Genomic DNA, 27,503 nt, shown 5'->3' with positions numbered 1-27,503 from the left:
AACAGTTTTCTTACATCCGCTTAAATAAATAACACATGGTCACCGTGATTATATGGCATGTTTCAATTCGTGGTAGAATTTTATTTGAAGTTAGCCTTTGTGATCTGTCATAATGACATCCAGAATTTGAAATGCAATAAAACAAACACTTATTTCATGTAATTGAAAAATTGGACAATAGATTTTAGTTAGATACTGTGTTTAAGTGCAACATATGGTTTAGCTTGAGTCTATACAGCATAGTTTCTGTGGGAGGGGACAATACTAGTGCAATTAGAGGGTGATTAAGGGTCAAAGCTGTATAACTGAGAGGAGACTGTCACATAGCCTTTAAAGGAATGCGGAGAACCGACCAGGGCTTCTGACCTAATGTCCAATCGTCACCTTCTCGTGGTGCACCCTGTTGGGTATCTACTTTGCTACTAAACGAACGAGGATGGGCTGGCAATTTGGGATTTAGCCGACCAAATTGTATTCTTATTGGTTAAACCAAAATAAAAAATGATGGTACAACATGACAAAATTTCATGCCGGCTGGGACGTCGGCCGGTTAAACACGGCCCACGTTGTTTTCGCCAGGAAACTAGGGCGAATAGCAAAAAGTCAGCTACTGGAACAAATCTGAAAGCACACCCCAACTCAACATCACCAGAGTTAAAGATCGGTACTATTCACATAAGAAACATGAATGGCAAAGAAATGGAGCTAGCTGAGGAATTACATAAGTACCAGATTGACATAATAGGGGTGATTGAAACAAAAAAGACAAAAACTGGTGAGATTTTTCTGAGCAATAAATATAAAATGTTATATTCAGGAAATGACAATCAAGGAAAAGAAGGAGTAGCCATAGTATTCAACACAAAATACGAGGCTAATCTTCTTGAACAGCAGGCAGTCTCAAGTAGAGTGATGTGGGCTAATATCAGAATGGGGAATTGGACAATGAGACATTTATACCTATGGTCCCACAGAAGGTTCTACTAAGATAGAAGTGGAGGAATTTTTTAATGCTTTAGAAAAAGCAATGGACACAATGAAAAAGGAAAAGTTGGTCCTTGTTGGGGGTCTAAATAGCAGAGTGGGAAATGATTGTCAGACATACAAAAATATTTTGGGAAAATTTGGTGAAAAGAGCAAAGCTAATAATAATGGCAAATACCTGTTGGATTTCTGCTCAGGACATGGACTGGTTATTACTAACACCATGTTCCAACATAAAAATGTGCACAAATTCCCATGGAGATAAAAAGCAAGAAATAAGAAAAGTCCCATTGACTATGTTATTGTTGATAGTGATATTTTCTCCCTGGTGCAGGACACCAGAGTGTACAGAGGATTTGAAATTGGAAGTGATCACTATTTAGTCTTGAGCAGGATAAAATTGAATGTCATATTGAAAAGAATAACATGTAAGAAAGTTTTAAAGCGAATAAAAGTTTAGCAGCTCTCAGATGTGAACTGTAGACTAAAATACACAAAGATCATGGGGAAAAAAATGAAAGGGTTTGAGAACAGGAACCAACCCTTGGAGATTCAATGGCAAGCCTTAAAGAAACCCATGATTGATTCAGCCAGAGAGGCATGTGATGAGGTAGTCTGCAAGGATGGAAAAATCAGAACTCAATGGTGAATGCAGGAAGTTAAAGAGGCAGTGAAGGAAAAGAAGAAAGCATATCAAAAGTTTCTGGCAAATGTCAGCTTTGGCTCTTACAGAATACAGAGACAAATGTAAGAAAGTGAAACACTGTGTTAAACTAGCTAAACAAAAGTAATGGGAGGACTTTGGAAAAAACATAGAAAATAAATATCAAGAAGGTGGTAAGATATTCTGGAGGTTGTTGAAGAAGCTTAGAAATGGAGGAAGAAGTGTTGTAAAAGGAGTTAGAGATTATAAAGGTGACATGAAAACGGGTGAAAAAGATATCCTTGAATTATGGAGTAATTACTTTGAAAAATTGCTAAATGAAACAAGCAGTGATAGCACAGTAGTAAAAAACACTCAATAGGCATACAGTCAGGAATACATATCCATACTTGAAGTAGAAAGAGCAATCAAAGGCTTGAAATATGGAAAGGCAGCAGGAGTAGATGATATTTTACCAGAAATGCTGAAGCATGGTGGTATAAAAGTCTTACAGTGGCTGCACTGCATAGTTCAGAAAGCCTGGAGAGAGGGACAAATTTTCGATAATTGGAGTAGAGGTCTAATAGTAACTATAAAAAGGGAAATAAAACTGAATGTGAGAATTACAGAGGTATTTCCCTACTGAGTGTTCCTGGCAAGATCTATGCAAGTATACTTGAGAAACGATTGAGAAGAATTGTGGAAGAAAAGCTTGGTGAAGAACAAGCTGAATTCATGACAAATAGAGGCTGTCAGGATCAGATCTTCACGTTACGACAAATAGTTGAGAAAGCATATGAATATAACAGAGATCTCTATTTAAGTTTTGTCGATCTGGAAAAGGATATGATAAAGTGGCAAGAGAGCAGTTATTCAATATGCTACAGTTATATGGTGTCAATGGGGCATTATATCAAGCAAGACTTAGTCTTTATTTGAGTTGCAAATCATCAGTTAGAATTGAAGGAAGTACAGGAAGATGGTTTAATGTTAAATCTGGTGTGAGACAAGGATGTACATTATCCCCTCTGTTATTCATTATTTATATGGATAATATTATGAAGGAAAGTGGTATTAAACATGATATCAGAATTGGAGATGTTAATGTCAGCTCTTTGCTTTATGCGGATGATGTTATTCTTCTAAATAAATCTGCTACAAGTTTGCAAGATTCCATGACTAAATTGAATGACTGTTGTAATAGATATGGTATGAAGGTCAGTATTACAAAGACAATGAAAATAGGTAGAATGGTTGAAAATATCGACTCTGTTTTGAACGGGGAACCTGTGGAACAAGTAAAACATTTCAGCTACTTAGGCATGACTTTTAGTGAAGATGGTAAATTAAATATGGAAATAGACAGCAGAAGAATAAGAGAGAAATTAGTCGGAACACTAAATTAGCTGTATACAAGAGTGTTCAAACCAGTTTTAACTTATGGATCAGAAGTAAAACACTTGACCAAAGACTTTAGACCGCAGATATGAGAGTCCTGAGAAAGATTAGAGGCGTGAATAGATGTCATCAATGGCAGTATCATATTAAAAACGAGTACATTAGGAAAGAAATTGACATTGTCAGCATCCAGGAATGCGTTAGCAGAGCTAATCTCAGGTGGTATGGTCACTTAAACAGAATGGGCGAGGAAAGATTAGTAAAACAACTGTTCTCTGCCAGGTTGGCAGGAAAGTGACCCAGAGGAAGACCAAGATATAGGTGGATTGATACGGTACAAAGTGCCTTTGAAGATAGAAATATAAGATCTGATAATGTTTGAGTCTTGACAAGTAACAGACTGATTTGGAGGAAAATTGTAGATAGGAAGTTAGTAATGATGTAAATTTTTCATGTTGTACTATCATATCCTGTACACCCCTTGAGGGTGCATGTCTGGCATTTGATGATGATGAGACAGCTGGAATAAAAACTGCTCTAACTAATGATTCACACTATTTGTTGAGAAGTATATTACACAGACTGCAAAAGCCTCTGTACCTTATTCAGGGATACAATAAATCTTCACTTGTTTTTCTTGCATCTGCAGTTTAATGGCTGTTGGGGAGGGCATGTTGTTACCGCGGGAAGCGAGTTACTATTGCCTCGATATGAACATACTTAAATATTATTCGTGTGCGAAGTAATATGAAAAAATCTTTTTGATATCTTTTTCGTAAAGTAAAATCAAGGGTGCAAGTTATACACCAGGGCATCGAGTAAATATGGTAAGCATTTCGCCGACAAGTTGACATCCTTCTGCTGCTTCCCCTGCTCAGCTGACTTCTATGGTGAGTTACAATGCATAAATATTTTTCTCACCACCGTTTTTTTTTTTTTTTTTTTTTTTTTTTTTTTTTTTTTTTTTTTTTCCAAATCAACATCATTAAAATCGATTTAATAATACAATAATCAATTTTACACTGAATAATAGTATAAATTTATATATAAATATTATAAATAAAATATTGATAAAATAGTATACAATATTATTAATTAATTAATTAATTAATTTTCTATTAATTTTTCCCCTACTAAAAACTGCCCGGCACGTCAGCAACTTGATTTGTAAACTTTTGGCACGCACACATAAAAAGGTTCGCCACCACTGGTCTAGGGCACTTTGTATCATATTAATCCACCTATATCTTTGTCTTCCTCTGGGTCATTTTCCTACCAACCTTGCATAGAAGACTTGTTTTGCTAATCTTTCCTCTCCTATTCTATTTAAGTGACCATGCCACCTGAGATTAGATCTGCTAATGCATTCCTGGATGCTGACAATGTCAAGTTCTTTCCTAATATGCTCATTTTTAATATGATATTGCCATTGATGCCATCTGTTTCAGGATTCTCATATCTGCGGTCTCTAGTCTTTGGTCAAGTGTTTTACTTCTGACCCAGCTCTCAGATCCATAAGCTAAAATGGTTTGAACACTGTCTTGTATACAGCTAATTTAGTGTTCCGATTAATTTCTCTCTTATTCCATATGAATTTATTCAATTGACTTCCTACCATACCAGCTTTGTTGATTCTGTTGTCTATTTTCATATTTAATTTACCATCTTCACTGAAAATCGTGCCTAAGTAGTTGAAATATTTTACTTGTTCCACAGGTTCTCCATAGAAGTATAACATCGTCCTCATAAAGCAAAGAGCTGACATTAACATCTCCAATTCTGATATCATGTTTGATTCCACTTTCCTTCATAATGTAATCCATATAGATAATGAATTACAGAGGGGATAATATACATCATTGTCTTGCACCAGATTTAACGTTAAACCAAATTCCTGTACTTTCTTCAATTCTAACTGCTGACTTACAACTCAAATGAAGACTAAGTATTACTTCATATAATGTCCCATTGATACCATATAACTGTAGCGTATTGAATAGCTTCTCTCTCTTGACACCTTGTTATATGCCTTTTTTACAAAACTTAAATACATATCTTTGTTATATTCCTATGATTTCTCAGCTATTTGTTGTAAAGTGAAGATCTGATCCTGACAGCCTCTATTTGGATTGAATCCAGCTTGTTCTTCACCAAGCTTTTCTTCCACAATTCTCAATTGTTTCTGAAGTATACTTGCATAAATCTTGCCAGGAATACTCAGTAGGGAAATTCTCGCATTCAGTTTTATTTCCCTTTTTATATATGGGTGCTATGAGAGCTACTCCAATCATCAGGAATTCGTCCCTCTGTCCAGGCCTTTTGAAGTATGCAGTGCAGCCACTGTAAGACTTTTATACTACCATACTTCAGCATTTCTGGTCGAATATTATCTACTCCTGCTGCCTTTCCACATTTCAAGTCTTTGATGGCTTTTTCTACTTCAAGTATGGATATGTATTCCTGATTGTATGCTTGTTGAGTGTTTTTTACCACTGTGCTATCACTGCTTGTTTCATTTAGCAATTTTTCAAAGTAATTACTCCATACTTCAAGGATATCTTTTTCTCCCGTTTTCATATCACCTTTATCACATCTAATTCCTTTTGCAGCACTCTTTCCTCCATTTCTAAGCTTCTTCAACAACCTCCAGAATATTTTGCCACCTTCTTGATATTTATTTTCTTTATTCTTGCCAAAGTTCTTCCATGCTTTCTTTTTTTCCTTCACTGCCTCTTTATCTTCCTGTGTCCACCATGGAGTTCTGATTTTTTCTATCCTTGCAGACAACCTCACCACATGTCTCTCTGGCTGAATCAGTCAGGGTTTTCTTCAAGGCTTGCCACTGAATCTCCATGGTTTTAAAAAAAAAATTTTAATTTTAAATTTAAAATTTTTTAAAATTTTTAAATTGTTCAAAGAGCTTGCACAATCTATTAGTAAATGTGCAGATTTTGTACCAAGAGCCAAATCCCAACACAACAGACCACCTATAGCCTTCCTGAGCATGAAAAGAAAACAGAGGAAGTTTGCATAACTAAGTTGATGTTGAGTTTGTACCTCATTCTCTTCTGTCTGTCTGTGCCTGATTTTCCTCTGTCTGTTATGAAAACTTTTAGATCCTTTTATTATCTTGATATGGTTTACTCCGATTGTTCTTGGGTGACCTTCTAACTGTTGTTCTGCATCACCTTGGTCAATTACCAACTTAACGCTTGATATTTAGGATGTCTCATATTGATCATTCTCATTGGAGGTAGAAGCCTCTTCAGAAATAATCTGATTGTTAGTGGAACCTTCACTAGCTCCGTTATTCTGCACTAAGTTACTTTCACATTGCAGTCCTTCTCCATGTGAGTCTTCATTTTTATCTCTGCAATGAAAATTTTTGCTCCTTCTACCAAATCGTTTTCTTCCTATAAGAAATATCTCATTTCGTGAGTATTCACATGAAAACTTGTATTTTTCTAGAAAGTCATTTCCAAAAATTACATGAACGTGTGGGCGAGATGTTCTAGGTAGGACCAACAACTCATGCCTACCACACATATTAAACTCTGGTAGATATACCTTCAAGAATACTGATTTTGACACACAGACGGTAGACATTGACACTCCAGATAACCATACAGGCCTTCTAAAATAAAAGATGTTATGCCTCACATGGGGCCTTATCCTCTCAAAATAATCCGCTGTAATAATAGAGGCCTGGGATCCTGTATCTAGAAGTGCTTTACAGTGCTTACCACAGATAATTCCCTTTACTGTCGACTCTGGGGGACTGGTAGTGGTTCCTCTGACCCTCTTTCCAAGCTCTGTTTGCATACATGTGGGAATTTGATCTCCCATATAACCTCTGCTGGATCTTCGCTTGCTATTGAAGCAATTGCAAGGAAAATGCCCAGGCTTGTTGCAACTGAAGCATTTAGGAGGTTCTCTTCTGTCTTCACCTTCTCTTTCCAGTCTCATAGGAGAGTTTGATGCATTCTGATTAGTCACTTCAGCCAGTTTCATTACTGTATCCAACCAGTCAAACAGGGTGTTGCAGTTTTTCAACCTCTAACCTTACTATATCAGCAGTCCGATCGACTTGGGAGGCAGGGAGTTCAGAGGTTTTTGTGGATACTGCCGCCAACTGGGTTAAAACAGCGTCAAGGCGATCCATGACTGGTTGTTGTAAGCATTCGACCTCTCTCTGAACTATCGATTGGACCTCTTTTATATCCAACACTCCACTTGCTATTTGATTCGTGTTGACGGAACCAGTTCTATCTCCCTCACATCTATCTAAATTCTTATGCCTCTCCCTTTTCTCGTGAGATTCTTTCTCTGGCTTGGAGTTATCATTAGAATTCCCTTCCTTATTAATTAGGTTTACATAGCCAGTAGCAGATGCAGGACAAGGTCCCCAAGCATTTGCTCTTTATCTCTCACTGCATTTAGGCACTCCTCTAAGTTAGTTACTTTCTTTTTTTGTAGGCTGTTTCTCTGAGCTCTTGCTTCATTCCCAGCCTCAATTGATGAAAGATCGCCCATTCCAGATGAGGCTTATCCTCGTTAGATACTTTCAGGGTGTGAGCAAGGCTCAATAACCTGTGATAAAAGTCAGTCACGTTCTCTCAGTCTTTTTGCACCATTCTCTGTAATTTCCAAAAGTTTGGACCAAGGCTTCTTAACCTAGAAAATTGAGAGAGATGAGGACTTCCTTGAATTTTGCATAGTCTAGTGTTTCCTTAAGTATGGGGAGGGATCTGTGTTTGAGATAACTGAGACATATTGTGAGATATGAGTAGTGATCAGAGAGTGATTGAAGATAATGTAAAATTAAGCCAGAAGTTTGTATGTTTATAGAAAAACTCTGGGGATCTAGTTATTATGCATGTATTCTTGTGTTAGTAATGATATCAGAATTTTACTAGGAAAGTGATTAAGTTAACCACGTACTTTAATTTTCTCACATATAGCTTTTAAACCTAAATAAATATGTTTTATAGCATTTGCCTGAATCTAGCCTGTCTTATGAATTCAAATAGCCACTCATAAAATTATTATCGAACCTAGCGGGAGGGATACATGAATATAGTTTGATTTTCCAGACCACGACTGCATGCAAAGACAAAGTGAATTGAGATTAGTTGAATTAGTCCCTCCCGCTAGGTTCGATAATAATTTTATGAGTGGCTATTTGAATTCATAAGACAGGCTAGATTCATCACTGTGTAATACTCTGAGAGAGCCACCTTGGATAAGAGTCTCATCTATCCTATGTATTGGCTGGTGCAGCAAAATATAAATTCGTCAATATTTAACAGGCGGACTGTCTCAGAGGTTATATTTTAAGGCCTTGTCCCATACTTAGACAAAGCCCTTATGGATGAAAGAATTACATGTAACTAAATTTAAAAGCGGCCTGAATTTTAGTTTGTTTAAGGATAGGAGGGTGATAGCTGACTTGCTAAATTTATTGTACAACTATTACAGAAGCTAGAAAGGAGATAACTGTGTATGAATCTATGTGCATACAAATATATATATATATATATATATATATATATATATATATATAATAAAGAGGAAGTAAAGGTATATAACAATTTGACCAGTTGGATAATTATACTCATTCTTTAAAGTTAGTGCAATTATATGTCAGTATTTGTTCATAATGTGTAAAGTGTCTGATTTGTGATTAAATGTCTTTCTTTAAGTTTAATTGCCTCATTAAGTTTGAACCACGGCAGGAGGAAAATTACAAGGGAGGCTACGACTGTGAATTAAGTTTTAGTTGTTTGATAAGGTTTAGAATTTATCAAAGGTGTTTAAGAGATCTAAGACAGTGTGCTGAACTGAGTTCTGGTTCCTTGATTTTGCACTGTTCAATAATCGAGGATTCAGGGTGGTGCAGTATAATAGAAATTTTCCCTGAATCCGAAAAAGGAATCAGTGCCAGTACTGAAACAAAGGAGTTGGTGTTGTCCATTGTCAATCCCTTTGTCTTCAATCCACGTGCACTACTCTTAATGGTTAATGGCCCAGATTGAATATTGAGACTGCTTAAGAATTGAGGTATATTAACTTGATGCACCGAGCAAGGTATTTTATTGAAGTTAGGATAAGGAATTTATATGAGGGAATAAGTCAAGAAAAGATCATTATAGAAGCAACGTATATATACATATAAAAAAGAGTAGGGAGATATAACAGTGTTCAAACCAATTTTAACTTATGGATCTTAGAGCTGGTTAGAAATAAAACACTTAACCAAAGACTAGAGACCACAGATATGAGAGTCCTGAGAAAGATTAGAGGCATGAATAGATGGCATCAGTGGCAATATCATATTAAAAATGAGGAGATCAGGAAAAAGCTTAACTGTTAGCATCCAGGAATGTGTTAGCAGAGCTAATATCAGGTGGTATGGTCACTTAAATAGAATGGGAAAGGAAAGATTAGCAAAACAAGTGTTCTCTGCCAGGTTGGCAGGAAAAAGACCCAGAGGAAGACCAGGATATAGGTGGATTGATACAGTAAAAAGTGCCTTAGAAGATAGAAACATAAGATCTGATAATGTTGGAGTCTTGACAGGTAACAGATTGATTTGGAAGAAAATTGTAGATAGGAAATTAGTAATGATGCAAGTTTTTCATGTAGTACTATCATATTCTGTGTTCGCGTGGTTAGCCTAGTGTCTTTGTGCTTCACAACCATATGCCTGCGGAAGGAGTGTCCTAGGTTCGATTCCCGTCGCTGACGTGAGGAGCTAAAGGATCTTCATCAGCAATAGCCAAGTTAGCCAGTCTTGGGTGTGGACAGTAGGGTTTTTTCCACCAGTTTATCTGGGGGGTTTTCATCCCGCAAGCAGGCAAACCGGCCCCGTGAACACAGGGATACAGCCAGGAATACTTACAGGCATAGGGGTGACCATTCTATCCTCGTACTTCGGTTACGAAATCCAAGCATGCCTGGAAGGTTGTGGGCCTTAAAAGCCTATTAAAGCCATTGGGATAGGACTATCATATCTTGTATACCCCTTTAGCGTATCAGGAATTTATGATGATGATATATAATTTTGAAGCACCCTTCACACACACACACACACACACACACACAGCTTTCTTTGCACACTCAGCTAAATCTAATCCCTTCCATGTGGGACATGCGTTCATGATGAAGGGGACCTCCCAATTGATTGTATTAGAAACATCGTCATTCTTTCAGGGATTTAGACCCAGTAGATTGTTCCGGTCTCATTCCATCTTTTCCTTGTCATCCCTGACTTCTACATCCTCCAAATAGGTGGAAGCAGAGTATTTTTTTTTTTATTAGACTTGAGATGTCCATTCTTTCAATATATTCAATCCACTTTTTTCGGTATTCATATACTTTAAACAACAATTACACAATAACCACAGTAATTAACTTTAATGAAATGAAAGTACAGATATTTTTGTACTGAAAATAACAGTACATCAGGGAAACAAGCGTAGTACATGCGTAGAAACAAGCAAATCAAAGAAACGGGAATACAAGGTACATACAACAATCAGTTTATCGATTAAAAATGGTTGCTGCATGCTAGAAATTAATATATTAATAAATAATATTAAAACTATTTTTGATGGTTACACAAAATGAGAATCTCCCGAAATTTTTGGGAGAGAGACAATTGTTCTGATTCAGATTTGGTCAATATAAAAGGACCTCGCAACTTTCTTTGAATAGGCGTTTATATTTAAAATTGCTTTTATGGAGAAGGTGAGCTGCATCCCACTGGATACTGTGTTGAGTGTCAATACTATGTTGTACCAGACTTTTTAGGTTTCATGTATTCAATATAATATTGATGTTCATTAATTCTTTTTTCCACAGAACAGCTTCTCTGCCCAAAGTATGTCAGATTACATTCACAAGATATCTGGTAAATGCCAGCTAATGATAGAGGTGGCAGTTTGTCTTTTGTAGATGGCAACAGATGAGAAATTTTGTTGAAAGGAAAATATGTGGGAATAAGGTGATACTTCAAAATTCTATCAATAGGTTCAGAGATACCAGAAATATAAGGGATTAACCTTGTGGTCTCTTAAAGAATCCTGATGTGTTGGAACATAGGGGTCAATTATCTGCTGGATTTGATGATGGTTGTAACCATTAAATTCCATTAAAGTTTTGATAGTGAGAAGCTTGAGGGAGAGGAACACATATTATGTGCTCTATTAATTAAAGACTTGATAACACCAATTTTTTGAGAGGTGTGATGAGCAAACTTTTGATGAATGTATCTGCCAGTAAAGGTAGGTTTTCGATCAACACTGGTTGATCAATTACTGGAGGCTGTGCGTGTAAGAAGGATGTCCAAGAATGGTAAACTACCAGTTTTTTTTTTTTTTTTTCATGGTGAATTGAATGCATGGATGAAGGAAAGTGGTAATTTCATTTTCAGAATGAGGCCAAACAGCAAAAACATCATCAGCATAATGAAACCAATGAGAGGGTTGGAGGTGAATGGATGAGAACAAGGTATCTTCCAGATGGTTCAAAAAATAGTTTGCCAAAGGTGAAGACAGAGGGCTACCCATGGCAGTGCCTTCAACCTGTCTGTAGATCTTGTTTTTCCAGCTGAAATATCCTGATTCTATAACAAATTTAAAAATCCTCGCAATACGATCAGGATAATCATCATATAGCAAATTAACAATGTCAGATAATGGAATGTTGGTAAAGAGGGAAATAATGTCAAAGCTAATATTAATAATATATGGATAGAATGTACTGAAATTTAGTAAGCTAATTTTGTATTGTCACACCAATATTAATAATATATTGAGACAATACAAAAATATTTTGAAATGAGAGTACATACATGAAAAACAGCTGTTAGTCCAGTTTCTGTGATAATGAATGACATCACTATATAAAAATAATATTGTGAAATGCTTTCCAGTTGAAGGATGAATGTTGCATTGTTCTTACAACTACACCATAAAGTTACTACTGGTTTAGAACAATTGCTCATTATATGTTTATAAGATACAGTCAACTTTTACTATAGCAAACACCACAATAGTGAAGTAGCCATAAACAAACTACTGAAAAGTAGTTGCTTAAGCCCCATAATATCAATATTATACTAAAGGAAATTTACTACAACAAACCTTCCACTACAAGTTTGTTTTAATAAGAATTAACTGTATAAATGATTATTTCAATACACAGATGTGTATAACATCCCAGAGACTCATCAAGGGAGGGCACCTACTCTACAGCTCCGTCTCCACCACCACATATCCACCAACTACAACAAACCACGTCATCTACACCACTGCCATCTACTGCCCACCACTACCACCAGTATTTTCACAGACAATCACAAACATCCATGCCCATGGCAAGATTTGAACCTGCAGCCTTTTGGATGGAGAACAGATATGCTAACCACTTGGCCAACCAGGCCGGTTGGCTGAGTGGTTAGCACTTTTGATTTGCACTTTTTTTTCATTCTAATGCTGAATATTGACAGGATTTTTAATTTAGCTGGAGACAAAGGAAATTTGTTTTATTGTATTCTTCAATAATTTAATGCCTGTTTATATTGTATTATGTAGTAAGTATAAGTTAACTGAAGAAAAGTATTTGTTTCATTATTAACATAGATGGAAAAGGAATTTGGTGAAATATCATCATGGATACAGGAGGAGGTAAGAGTTATAAAGATTTCTTCTTTTTACATGCAGAATATGCATAATCATTTTGAAAAGCCTCCTTTATTTTTGTTATATACATGCACAGTCATGATCTGTACTTTTTTTCATTCTAATGTTGAATATTTATAGGATTTTTAATTTAGGGCTGGAGACAGGGGGAATTTGTTTTATTTGTATTCTTCAACAATTAATGTAACCAAAATGATAATGAAATGATAATTACTGCTTTTATTGCTGGTTGTTTATTGATCTAGTTTTCAAATGGATTTCCTTTAAAAAGCTCCTGCTGTATTCAGATCAACTGTGAATTTTGGCTCACAGAGTGCAGGAGGTTCATATTATTACAAGACCTGCAGGTAAGCGACACTCATACCACTTGTCATTTCTTGATTTCATTCAAATTATCTGCACTCATCATCTCCAAAGGCAAGCCATTCCAGTCATGCAACACTATCGGAGAAAAATCTAGCTCTCACTCCCTTCTTGACTGCATTTATTTTCAACTTCCATGGATACTCTGTCTCATCTTCTCTCAACCCTCCATAAAATGAAAAATTCCATCTACTGGTATCCTGTATGACTCTTTCAGAAGTTTATAGATCTCTGTTACCCCCTCTTTCTCCCATTGCTTCTACATTCCACAATCCCAATATCATCAGAACACTTTCCTCATGTACCTCTCTACTGTATCTGCATTACCTCAAAAACCAGTAGACAAGATCTGTGCAGAGTAGTCCAGATGAGATCATATCAAATCCTTGTAAAAGGCAACATGACTTTCTTATATATCAATTTGACATTGCAGTTATTCTGAGTTCCATTTGCAATCTTTGCTGTGTGGCCCCTGAACTTCAACTTCCTATCTACTAAAATTCCAAGATTTCTAGTCCGATCAGTTTCATCTACCATAATCCCATCAGTAGAATATGCCATTCCACCATAACTTTATATCTCTAACATTGAACTGACAGCCATTTCATATACTCACAATTCCAGCCTATCCAAATCATTCTGCATGTATTGCATGTCAGTTCTAATCCTGATTATGCTGTTATCAGTAACCAGCTGTATATGACTCCTTTTGAAATCCTTTTCTTACATCTTCTTAATCTAAATATTGAATAACAATGGACTAAGTTTGATACCTGTGGCCCACCACTTCTCACCTGTAACTCTTCTGGCCTGTGTCTTATAATTTTCATAACTGACATCATTCTTATGCACATAGGATTTCTTCCTCATCTTAAGAATGTCTTGCTTAATAAGATGTGAAATGAAAGTGAAATGAATACATCCATTTCACTTTCACCCTATTTATTCTTCAAACTCTAGGGACACATTCTCATATTGCAATTGATGTATTTTTTTAATACTTCTCAGTTGGTCATAATTTCCTACTTATAGTTCAGCATAACCTTTTCTGAATAGGACATCCATATGCTTAGCCACTTCCCAATTCATTACATCATGTTCACTATGTTACCAACAGGAGGCAGAACAGTCGCATCTTTAATCGAAACTCCCTCTGATAATATAATCAAGTCTAACATTCTTTGATCTCAAGTTCCTCCTGTCACATACACTTAAGAAAGTTGTCTCACACCAGCTCAATTAATTCTGCTTCATTCTTATGTGATTTCAAGAACTGCTGCCTAATCAATGTTCAGATAATTGAAAACACCCATGATGATTAATCTTTAATTCCCATTAGATTTATTTGGCGATGCATTTCATCACCAGCAACTTATCCACTACATCTGTAGTAATGCATGCACATCCCAGCTCTCACTCTAATATGAAAGGCATTCATTTGGGGTTGCTCCACCCTTTGCTACTATAACAACCTACAATCTTCTGGGAATGCTTTCTCTAGATTTTAGTATGTTGATAAGGACTGATGTTGGGAGATTTGGCCTGGATTATAATCGACATTCCAATTCATCCTTCAGGTGTTCAAAGACCAAAGATCAGGGCTCTGTTGACCAGTTGAGTTCTTCAACACCTATCTCATCAAACCATTCCTGCACAGACCTCACTTTATGGACAGGTGCATTGTTGTGTTCATATAGGATAGGGCTTCATCAAACTGTTGCCATATAATTCAAAGCACTGAACTGTCTAGAATGTCATTATAGGCCACAGCATTAAGATTTACCATCATAGACGTAAGATTCCCTGCCCAAGCCATGAAAATCAGTCCCAGACCATGTCTCCTTCACCACACATCACAGTTGACATAACACATTTGGGTTAATAGCATTCTCCTGACATCTGCCAAAACCCATACTTGTCTTTTGGACTGCCAGATGGTGAACTTGATTCATTACTCCAGAGTGAGCTTTATGCCACTTCACTGCACTCCATCCGACACGGTGGTGTTCTTGTTGATGTTAGGCTTGCATGTGGCTGCACACCCATGGAATCCCATTTTCTTCGGCTCTCAACGAACAGTTGTGGTGCTTGATATTTACCTGAGGTACTCTTCTTCTAACTACTTGCCTCTTTGAAGATTCCTCTAAAAATTATTTCCTGTTGACAAATTTCTTACCCATCTCATTCAGTGATCATCAATGTCTGTTGATACAATTTAATCAGAAGGTTTTTATATAGAATGCTGTCAAACCTCTGCTGAAAGGCATATAAATCATATCATATAGCCATTGTTCTATTTCTTTTTCAAAAAAAAGTAAGCATATTTATCATAATCAATCTCCCATTACCAAACTGTGCTGTGCCCTGCTCAACTAATAATCTGCATCATGATACCAAATACAGTTCGTAATTAGCATTTCAATTACTTTGTCTATAACACTGCTAAGACTGACTGGTTTATAATTCTCCACTTTATGTGATGAACTCTTCTTATGAGGGTTCATCACATAAATTTCCAGTCAGAAGACTATTCCCAATTCATTGAACATGATCAAATGTGAATGTCTGCCAAAGAAGATATCAATGATTTCTCCTTTCTCTATTACTATATTAAATAAATATTGTCTCTCAAACAGTATTTCTTCTTCCAAATGTACTGTTTTCATGTACATTTTCATAATACCAAGTTCTTGTACATTACAGCTGGATCATTCAGAATTATTTGCAAGGAGCTAGTTATGCATAATTCACTTTGCTTATCTTTATTCCTTTTTTACATATCTATAAAAACTTTTTTTGGATTGATCTAACCATTTCTACCTGTCCTTAACTGATAATTTAGTTAATGCTTATTGTTGCTTTTAATTGTCCTACTTAATAGTAGATTTATAAGAAGAAACCTCCTTATGAATTTCCTTATGAAGTATGCTACAGAAGAAGTTATGCTCTTTCCACAGTTTCTTCTGTAGCATATATTTTACTTTGCTTTTCCTTGTCTCTTTAAGTAACAGGCCATAATAACTTTTTCTTCAGACAGTAACACATTAGTAATTATCTTATGTGTGTCGAGAATAAATAGTTAGCAGAAAAACCTTTTAAATGAATAATCATTAAACTGGTTCTAGTAATGTACATTTCAATTTTCTATAGCCTGCTGAGGAAAGAAATAAAGAAATTGAAGAGTCACTTACTAGTTCAGGTACGTAAATGAAAATAATTAAATCCTAATACAAAATTAAAGATGTGATTTTTTTTCATTTTTCATTCTCACCACTTCAAAATAATACATAGTCTATATTTAAGTTGTAAGTCAGCAGTTAGAATTGAAGGAAATACAGGAAGATGGTTCGATGTACAGTCAGACAAGGATGCACGTTATCTCTAGTCTTATTTATCATCTATATGGATCACAATATGGAAGAAAGTAGCATTGAATGAACCTGAAATTAGAATTGGAGGTATCAAACTTAGCTTTTTGCTTTATGCAGATTACTTCTAAGCACATCTAGTGCAAGTCTCCAGGATTCTTGAACTAAATTGAATAATAGCTGTAACAAATTTGGCATGAAAATCAGCAATAAAAAGACCAAATCTCTGAAAATTATCAGAAACATTGAACACATCAACTGTATTCTGAATGGACAGCCTATAGAACAAGTAAAATAGTTCAGCTATTTAGGCACAGTTTTTAGTGAAATTAAATCTGCAACCTAGTATGGTGGGTAGCCAGATGAATAAATTCATATGGAATAAGAAAGAAATTAGCCAAAACACCAAACTAGCAGTATTGTTGTGTCCCAATTTATGATTATTATTCTATCTAGTGAAATTCTGCTTATCTATATTCAACTTTTATCTATGATAAAAGTTGATAATATTGCAGTCGTGACACTTTATCTCGTTACTCATTTAAATATTCTCCCCTCCCACATGATTAGGTTCATACGTTTTCAAGTGGTGCATTGGGCAGCAATTTCAGACAACTGTCTCATCAATGAACAAAGGTTTATTAAACTCATTAGCATGGTACAATTCAATTAATATAGATAACTTAATTCAATACTAAGAAAATGTTTACAAAATAACATTAGCTAATCATAAGTATTTGGCTAAGATCCTATAAGGGTATTACGATCATGCCGCCATAACAAATTCAACACATATAATCCCAGAGCTAATTAACACATTAGTTAACCCTATATTAGTCTGAATACACTATATGCTGTAGCACCTGGACATATGTGATCAACTCATGCTATTTAACTATCTAAAACTATGTACATTAAATTATCCTTTCACTGTGTTAACACATAACTTTGACATTTAAAACTTTCCTATAAGTTACAATACACATGCATAAATCTCAGGACACATAATTACTTATATAATATTAATATTAATAAGCATACTTTCATTATAATCAGTCATGTACTAAAGTCCTAGCATAAATTTCTTTAGTGTCTTCAACAGTTCAGTAATAGAATAATGATTACAATTACAGACGATTTTCAGTCAACACGAGATTTTTACAGTACCTTTTTCTCTTGAGTTTTCTATATTGGCCTCTACCTTTTTCCGATTGAACTATCCTGGTATGATCTCTCCTATAATCGGTCACTCCTAAGTTCTTTTGGCATTAAACTGTGCTTATGCGATCTTTACTTTTCGTACTTGAATTAAGAACACACTTTAGAATCATCTATACCATTGCTGTGAAACTCACCATGTGGACAGACTTCTTTACAGATTTCCTTTTTTTTTTTTTTTTTGTCACTGGATGATGAAACACACAGATAATACCTTCTTTCCTTTAGCTAAATGGCATTCCTTGTTTCTTACCATAGGAAATCGAAATCCCGCTCACTTTTGTTTCCTTGTTGTGACGACGGAGATAACTCCAATCCCACCACTCAGGAAAACCATGTGAAACCTATACGAAAAAGCGCATGAAGAAACTCTCCTTCACCGACCAATTAGGGTGGCAGTTTTCTGCCAAACATCCTGAGGTCGGTGAGCACGCGACTGACACGTGACGATGTCTCAATCCGGGAATTTACCCTGAGCGATAGTCTATTGTTTTCTTTTGCTAGCCTCTAAATTAACCCCTCTTCCAAAATTTTCTAAGAATTTACTTAATATTTTAATCTCTAGCCTCTCACATACAATTCCTTATGACTAATCTTTTCTGTTTTACTTAGCTATTTTTTTTTATCACAACTGTAATATATTCCTTTTATTATTTAGTTCAACAATCACTTTTTTTTTTATATATTTTACTTGGATGCAAGAATATTTTTCTTTCTTTTTTAAGTAATTTATGTATTAGCTCTTATACAGGGGTTTTATTTAATTTTCTCTTCATGTTACACCATGATAACTGAAACTTCCACATAGTGAAGGTATCAGGGTGTAACAAAGGTCCCCCCTTTAAACAAAAAAAAAAAAATTTTTTTTTTTTTAATTCTTTTTTGAAGTGGCGTTCCTCGTATATGGGGTTCCCCTTTTATGTTTTTTGTACTTTCCTTCCCCCTTCTTTTTTTTTCCTTTTTCTTTTTTGTATTCATATCCATATACTCATAACTGATGTACTTAATTTCTTTGTATTTTATTTCTCTTCCCTTTTCTAACCTTGCAGAAATTTACCTCTGATTTAACCTTAACTACTTTTGATTTCCTTTCACAGTTTACCTCCTCATGTGATGATTTCTTCACTTTATTCACGTGGGATTCATGATTCCTCTCCTGAGGCTCATTTCTCTCTTCCTTACATAACTCTGGAGTTTGCCACTTCCTTGTAAATTGTCTCTTTACCAATAGGTATATTTCTTTCCTCATGTAATCACATTTAAAGTCATACCTTGACAGGAAATCTCTGCCTAGGATCAGCTTGTTGTGTGGAAGAGAGGATCCATGTAGGATCAGAAACTCCTGCAAAAACACATAATTTGAACTCAGGCAGGTATAACTTTAGATTCAGAGACCTAGAAGCACGAGTCATGGAAGTTGTGACACCTGATACTTTCACTCGTTGTTTAAGGTGAGTGATATTATCTTTGGCATGAGGTTCTATTATCTTAAAGTAATCCTCAGATATGATTGAGCCCCAGTGTCCAGCAAAGTATTGCAGTATCTTCCATATGCACTGGCCTTCACTTCCATCTCATAACAATGCTCCTTTCTTCCTTGTCCCTTTTTCCATACTCTGTTTGTATACGTATGTGAATCTTAATCTCTATCATGACCTCTACCAAAGCGCTTCTTGTTAAAGTAACAGTTTGGAGCAAAATGTCCCAGTTTGTTACAACTGAAACATCTTGGGGGCTCTCTACCGCCTCTTTGATCACTAGCTCTCCCTTGATTTTGGGGAATAGCTGTTGCTTGTTGTGGTATGACTTCTGACAGCCTCTGCATAACTGAATCTAATCTATCGAGAAGGGGTCTTTGCAGATGCTCAACTTCCTCTTTAACTAACTTAGTGGTTTCCTCAGTTCTGCTATAATCAGGCTCTGGGTTTCTTACAGATAACGTTCCTAGTTGTCTCATCACCTCATTTAACCGATCCATAATAGGTTTTTGGAGTATTTCTATCTCGTTTCACAATTACCCTGATTTTATCTGAATCAATATAAGACTCTGTCAAATTGTTTATCTCCTGCTTATTGTCTTCTTCTAGTCTCGCTCTTGTCTTGGATCTTTCTCTCTTCTCCTTACTCTCTTTAATATGTCCTTGCCCCTTTTCAGAATTGCCCTTTTCTTCAATTATGTTTATTGACCCTGGAACATGTGTGGGACGGAGGTCTCTGAGCAATTGTTCACGTTCCTTTACAGCATCGTAACATTCTCTTAAATTGGATAATCTTTTATCGAATGCCATTTCCTTTAACTCAGGTTTGACTCCCTGCCTGAATTGTTGGAAAATGGCCCAGTCTAAGTGAGGCTTTTCTTCACTAAGGACACTCAGGGTACTAGCTATCGTCAGTAACCTGTTATGGAACTCAGCCACACTTTCCTTTTCCTTCTGAGAGCACCTCTGGAGCTTCCGTAAGTTAGGTCCCAAGCTTCCCAGTTTTGAGAACTCAGAAATTAGGACTGTCTTAAATCGGCAGTAATCCAGGCTTTCCTTGAGAATGGGGGAGGAATACAGGAAAGCTTTAACTTTTCCCACCAGTTTACTTCGGAGTAAGACTAGCAACTGAAAATCAGTCCATCCTCCAATTCTTCTAAGCTCTTCTTTATAACTAAAAAAATTCAGGACGTTATCAGTCTCCTCGCCCGAAAATTGTGGGAACACCTGCTGTGGATTAATGTAACGAAAAAATTCGCTGTTATCCATGCCTAAATTACTAGAGAGTTCAGTCATACTTGCATCCAATTTACACTAATATACTCTCTAAAATTCTCAACAAAACTTAACTAAACTTCTGCCTCTCAGTTGTCTGATCTTGTTGCCAAAACCAACTTGTTGTGAATAGCTTGTAATTAAGATTTAATTAGCTAAACTACGTCCTGTCGACTGCGCCATTTATATTGTGTCCAAATTTATGATTATTATTCTATCTAGTGAATTTCTGCTTATCTATATTCAACTTTTATCTATGTATGAGATATCACCCCAAAATACAAATATTTAAGCTATTTCTCCCCTTAGTGTCTCTAATATTTATATTATACTGCGCCTTTTGGGACATTTAGTTTGAGATATTAAATACAAAAACAAGGAGCAATTACCAAATATGTCTGAATGTGAAACAATATTGCAGTCGTGACACTTTATCTCGTTACTCATTTAAATATTCTCCCCTCCCACATGATTAGGTTCGTATGTTTTCAAGTGGTGCATTGGGCAGCAATTTCAGACAACTGTCTTATCAATGAACAAAGGTTTATTAAACTCATTAGCATGGTACAATTTAATTAATATAGATAACTTAATTCAATACTAAGAAAATGTTTACAAAATAACATTAGCTAATCACAAGTATTTGGCTAAGATCCTATAAGGGTATTGCGAGCATGCTGCCATAATAAATTCAACACATATAATCATATGTATAATCCCAGATCTAATTAACACATTAGTTAACCCTATATTAGTCTGAATACGGTATATGCTGTAGCACCTGGACATATGTGATCAACTCACTCTATTTAACTATCTAAAACTATGTACATTAAATTATCCTTTTACTGTATTAACACATAACTTTGACATTTAAAACTTTCCTATAAGTTACAATACACATGCAGAAATCTCAGGACACATATTACTTATATAATATTAATATTAATAAGCATACTTTCATTATAATCAGTCATGTACTAAAGTCCTAGTATAAATTTCCTTAGTGTCTTCAACAGTTCAGTAATAGAATAATGATTACAATTACAGACGATTTTCAGTCAACACGAGATTTTTACAGTACCTTTTTCTCTTGAGTTTTCTATATTGGCCTCTACCTTTTTCCGATTGAACTATCCTGGTATGATCTCTCCTATAATCGGTCACTCCTAAGTTCTTTTGGCATTAAACTGTGCTTATGCGATCTTTACTTTTCATACCTGATTTAAGAACACACTTTAGAATCATCTATACCATTGCTGTGAAACTCACCATGTGGACACAGACTTCTTTACAGATTTCCTTTTTTTTTTTTTTTTTTTTTTTTGTCACTGGATGATGAAACACACAGATAATACCTTCTTTCCTTTAGCTAAATGGCATTCCTCGTTTCTTACCATAGGAAATATGGAATCGAAATCCCGCTCACTTTTGTTTCCTTGTTGTGACTACGAAGATAACTCTAATCCCGCCACTCAGGAAAACCATGTGAAACCTATACGAAAAAGCATGTGAAGAAACTCTCTGGGAAAAAACCTCGTGTGTGTGTGGGGGGGGGGTTCTAGCCCTTTTATAAACCTTCTTTAATTTCTTTTCTCCGCCCCTTACTGGATTCGACTTCACCGACCAATCAGGGTGGTGGTTTTCTGCCAAACATGCTGAGGTCGGCGAGCACGCGACTGACACGTGACGATGTCTCAATCCGGGAATTTACCCTGAGCGATAGTCTATTGTTTTCTTTTGCTATCCTCTAAATTAATTCCCCTTCCAAAATTTTCTAAGAATTTACTTAATATTTTAATCTCTAGCCTCTCACATACAATTCCTTATGACTAATCTTTTCTGTTTTACTTAGCTAATTTTTTTTTTTATCACAACTGTAATATATTCCTTCTTTTATTATTTAGTTCAACAAACACTTTTTTGTTATATATTTTACTTGGATGCAAGAATATTTTTCTTTCTTTAAGTAATTTATGTATTAGCTCTTATACAGGGGTTTTATTTAATTTTCTCTTCATGTTACACCATGATAACTGAAACTTCCACATAGTGAAGGTATCAGGGTGTAATAGTATACAAGACAGTGATCAAACCAGTTTTTAAGTTATGTGTCAGAGAGTTGGGTTAGCACCAATCAAGGACTAGATACCATAGATATGAGAGTTCTGAGAAGAATTAGTAAAGTGAACAGCATCAATGGCAGAATCATATTAAAAATGAAGGTATTAAAAAGTAACTTGACATTGTTAGCATTTAAGAATGTATAAACATAACTGATCTAAGTGATATGTCCAATTTAGTGGAATGGGTGAGGAAATGTTTGCAAAACAGGCATTGATACCAAGATAGCAGGAAAGGGCTCAGAGGGGGGATCAAGTTGTGGGTGGATTGATTTAGTCAGAAGCACCATAGAATTACAAAATGTTAAATTTGACAATATAAGTCATGTTTTATGGTGAAGCATAATAGTTTTTTCCTTTCTTAGCAAGGCATGAGTAGCTAGATCTGACTAACTAATTGTTCTATTAACATCACATTTTCATAGTTTGTGTACTTGGTTGCAATTTTTATATTATATCTCAGGTGATATCTGAGATATGATATAAATAGAATATTATAAAATATTGAAACCATTAAACATGTGTATAATTTGTTTCTTGTTCTGTTTTTCATTCCATTGAACCAGAGTCTAAATAGACAACTCACTTCCCTACACACACAGACATCAAGAACTGAGATGGGAAGAGAATGGCTATCATGTGATTCACTTTACTTGACTTTCTGAACTTGAAAGTCTAGTCACAGTTATAAAAAAAAAAAAATTCTGTTAGTTTTATCCATTTTTATGTAATTAGAAGCTTGGCAAAAGAAAAATGTTTAGCTTGACAAGACAATGTGAATGTCCTCACAGCACTTAAGCCTCTACACACGGATCACTATGATAGTGATATGCTTTATAGCAGAAAAAAAATTTGCTTTTGTTGCCTCTGTTTCTTTTGCATGAATTTTTTTCTTTATTATAGAATTTGACCGTTTCCTGGAAGAAAGAGCAAATGCAGCAGCAGAAAGATTGCCAAAAGTTAATAATGCTAGTGAAACAGATGTATCAGCATCAAATCTCTTAATCAATTCTAGCACAACAACAAACAGGCGGAAAATGGATAAAGAAGAATCTGATAGTGCATTATTTGCCTTGTAAATGAATAAAGCTTGTTATTTAAATATAAGGCCTACCAGAGTTAATAATTTTGAAAGATATGCCAGTATTTTATATTGCTGAAATAAAAAGGGTATTAGTTATTTTTTAAGCTTTTTGATATGCTAATCTTAATGCAAGGTTATTTCCTATCCTAGTAATTTACTGATTAACATATACTGATTTTCTGCATTGTCTGTGTTGTGTTGCAAGATAGGTCTGTATTTTGATTACTTACAAAAATATTGTTACTTTATCTTAAAGTATATTTTTTTAGTCATTAAAAAACCTAACTTTCTGAAGAAAGTATGTAACTTTTTATAATGTCTTTCCAGGGGAAATAGCATCTTTGCTATTGTTTCATAATGGCCCTATGGTATTGCCTTTTTTATATATTTTCATACATATACATATAGACATTGAGTAAAAAATAATTAGAAAATTGCACTGTTGGAAGGAGAATAATTATATTAATGATTTTAGAACTCGGTTGATTTGATTCTTCCTTATGTTTGAATGGAATGTTTTTTTTTTTGTTTTTTTTTTAAATTTTGTTTTTAAGACAGTATATGATAAAGCTTGATGGTCAAGTTACCTCTTGTTATTAAGGGTTTCATCTTTTTTGGCCTTCTTTCTATGCTGTGATAAAAAAAAAAAAAAAACATCATTCCCACACAACGTAATCCAGAAACATTGTAATAAAATTGTGCTGTTGATTTAAAATATATGTATATTTATTCCTCATTTATCTTTTGAGCAGGTATTTATTTATACAGTACATCAATAATTTGAAGTCCATATGTTCTAATTCCTTTCCTTCCTCCATTCTTAACAGAGAAACTTTCCTTTACATTTGAGTTTTTGAAATCTTACAAAATAAGCAGTGTGTATAATGTATTTTTCTATGTATAACACACTAAAATCTCAGTATTCATCAAGTTTCAAAAGCACGATATCTGTATTAAGAATTCTTTTCTATCTTCAGTATATGCCCTTTTGTTTAACTTTTATTTTGATATGTGTTACAGTATAATTAGTAAATATATATACATATTTTCAGCGCAACTGAATATGCAATTCCATTTTGATAATAAACATTTCAGAACTTCAAGAAATCTGCACATATATTAGTAAGTAAATGATACATGTATATCAATAAAGATATACATATATTTCTCCTTAAACTTTCTCCAGTGAAGTATCCAAGAATGCTATAATTGTAAGTGCCATTTCATCTGGTAAATATCCTATATTTGATACACGCTGTGGCCTTTTTAATGTAAATTTGTTCACTACTAGTCATATATATATATGTTAAATTGCTGAAAGCTTAAATATGTATATGATTGTTGATTATTGTAATTAGCACTTTCTTCATATCATTAAGTGGGTCTTTCTTTTAAATTAGTAAAAATTACTTGGTATAACAAATAGTCAATTTGTTATTCTCTAATGAATACTTAGCGAAAAGGATAAATTTATGTTGTGTGTTTTAACTGAAAAGTTCTTCCTCTGTATGTATATAATTTTAGAATTAAATTTTAAGTTTCATCAGTAAATGCATTTTTTTTTTTTTTCATAGAAATCTTTCACATTTTCCACGTCTGCTTTAATGAGTACAACATAGTCACATGAAACAATAAATGAAGAATATGAAAATTTTGTTTGTGAATTTGGGTTGAACTGTCAAGGGTAGCTGTTGCATATGTTTTAACAGATATTGAACAAATGATTTTACAAGCAGCATAAACTGAACATCTGTGTAAAAGAAAGTGGAATGAATTGATAAATGGCTTTCTTCTGTATGGAGTCAAGTATTTTTAGGGAACTCTTAAAGGCATCACTCCGAAATGTGAAAATAGCAATCAGTGACGAATGGATTTGATTTTTATAGAGTTAATAGTTGATCAGATGTCAAGTAAAATTCAACAAATGAAAATCTGTTTTGGAAAATCTAATGAGGAGATGATATTTGTAATATATTAATAATGAGAGAGAGATGAATTTAGAGTAATTCCAAGAAGAGAAACCTCATCTGTCCACAGATTTGGATGTTATCAAAAGTGAGACTGAAAGAAATTCTTTTTTTGAAAAAATTAAACAAAATTGAAGCATGGTTTGGTCAGTAGGGTCATAGTAGCTGATATTGTGGAAGTTTTAGCGATTGCTGTAGTGTAAGGTTTGTGCTACAAATCAGAAAGAATAGTGCATTGTACTTGTTATCAGCTAAGCTGTACTGAAGATGGTACAGAGACTTGTGAAATACTAGCATTAGCCACAAAGTTTGAGAATGAATATTCATCCACTGTAACAGTAATATGTGTGAGAGAGAGAGATGGCAACAACCCATTTGCAGAAAATAAATGTGAGCTTATTTAATAGGCTTTTGTACCAAACACTCCAATGCCTTAGAGATAAAGAGGAAGCACTTGAAATTTTCTGAATTTTTCCATGCAAGTCACAAGTCTAAAGATAGGTGATGCAAGCAAGAAGATCCTTGATATTCGAAAATTACAAAATTCATACTGACAGTTTTTCACTACTTGAGAGGCTGTAGGTAACACAGAAGTTAATGTTAATTTTTTCTATCTTTCTTTAGAAATTAATGAAATGAGTAAAATTGTACATAAGTCCAATTTTAGTCATTTCAGTAATTGGATGGTAAAGATTTGTGATCCTTCATAGGAATGGGTTAAATATAGGCTGATTTTCAAGTGGTAAAGTAAATTAGTGAAATAGCAAGAAATAGAAAAGTGGCATGAAACAGGAGTCAACTCTGGAGTATACCTTCAAAACAATTGGAGGAATGCCGTCAGGACCAGGTGATTCATTTAGTATCCAGTTTTGGACAGGATTCTTTCTAACAAAAAATCAAAGCGTGCATTGAATTGTATGTTTGGAATGGTAAAACGACATTTATCAAAAATGGCCTATACAAGACTTTGAGGAGTAATGCAGGGTTGAACAAAAATTGCAATCAGTAGCTTTAGCAAGAGATTAGAAAGTACAACTGATATTTGGACATGATACAAGGTTCCTTCATTTAGCATTTTCAAAATCACTTTCGTATATGTTGAAAATTTGCCAATGGTGTTTTGTGCTTTGGTATGAATTGAAAAGAAAGATGGAGATTTAAATGAATATTAATTGCAATATGCCTGGTTCTTCACTGTTACAGTCTTGTCATATTTCTTGGAGAAACAAGGACTACACCATAACTGGTAATTAGTTTACGGAATTAACAACGCATATAAAGTATATTAATTAAAGGTAACTTTAATGAATAACTTCTATATTTCGGCAACGTCACATTGCCATCTTCAGGAACATAAAGATATGGTATGTGCACTCAGGAACTAACACAAAGCAAATGAGGAAGAAAGCAAGAAACTAATATTGTTCCTAAAGTCCTAATGGTGCCCTCTTGCGGGCTAATTTGGTAGTCTTGGCAGTTGGGCTGAAGTTCTCATAATGAAAGTCTCCCAAATTTGGGGCAGTTTCATGGCGTCCCATAGTGGATGGCATTGATTCCCCCACATATAAATTAGCCAAACATTTAGCCAAAACGCTCACACACTACACTGGCAACACACCATCACACATAAAAAACTCAACCCACTTTAAAGCCAGTATAGAAAACCTCACACTCCAACACACTGACATAATGGTCAGTTTTGACGTCTCCTCCCTATTCACTAATGTCCCACTCAAAGAAACCCTCGAGCTCATCCAAGCCAAGTTTCCTCCCGATATCTCAGCCCTATTTCAGTTCACAATGAACTCAGGCTATTTCGTTTGGCAAGGAAAGTTCTACAAACAGATAGAGGGGACAGCCATGGGTTCACCACTTTCCCCACCCTTAGCCAATTTCTT

The 27,503-nt window shown here is 34.9% G+C and overlaps 1 protein-coding gene across 1 annotated transcript in view; it reads left to right on the top strand.

Annotated features, from left to right (window-relative positions):
• The window catches only part of LOC150094868 (target of Myb1 membrane trafficking protein), a 295,463-nt gene extending 270,274 nt beyond the window's left edge, over positions 1 to 25,189 (top strand). The window contains exons 13-15 of the mRNA XM_090410996.1: positions 12,670 to 12,714; positions 16,243 to 16,291; positions 23,458 to 25,189. Coding sequence (XP_090267122.1) covers positions 12,670 to 12,714; positions 16,243 to 16,291; positions 23,458 to 23,633 — 270 coding nt within the window. The 3' untranslated portion in view covers positions 23,634 to 25,189. The remainder of the gene's footprint in view (positions 1 to 12,669; positions 12,715 to 16,242; positions 16,292 to 23,457) is intronic.
• Positions 25,190 to 27,503: the final 2,314 nt, after the last annotated feature.

Source organism: Typopeltis vanoorti, chromosome 21, assembly GCF_054136105.1.
Source record: "Typopeltis vanoorti isolate ZY-2024b chromosome 21, IOZ_Tvanoo_1.0, whole genome shotgun sequence".
Taxonomy (NCBI): Eukaryota; Metazoa; Arthropoda; class Arachnida; order Uropygi; family Thelyphonidae; genus Typopeltis; species Typopeltis vanoorti.
Note: the sequence above shows the minus strand (reverse complement) of the source record. Positions and strands in the feature narration are given on the sequence as shown.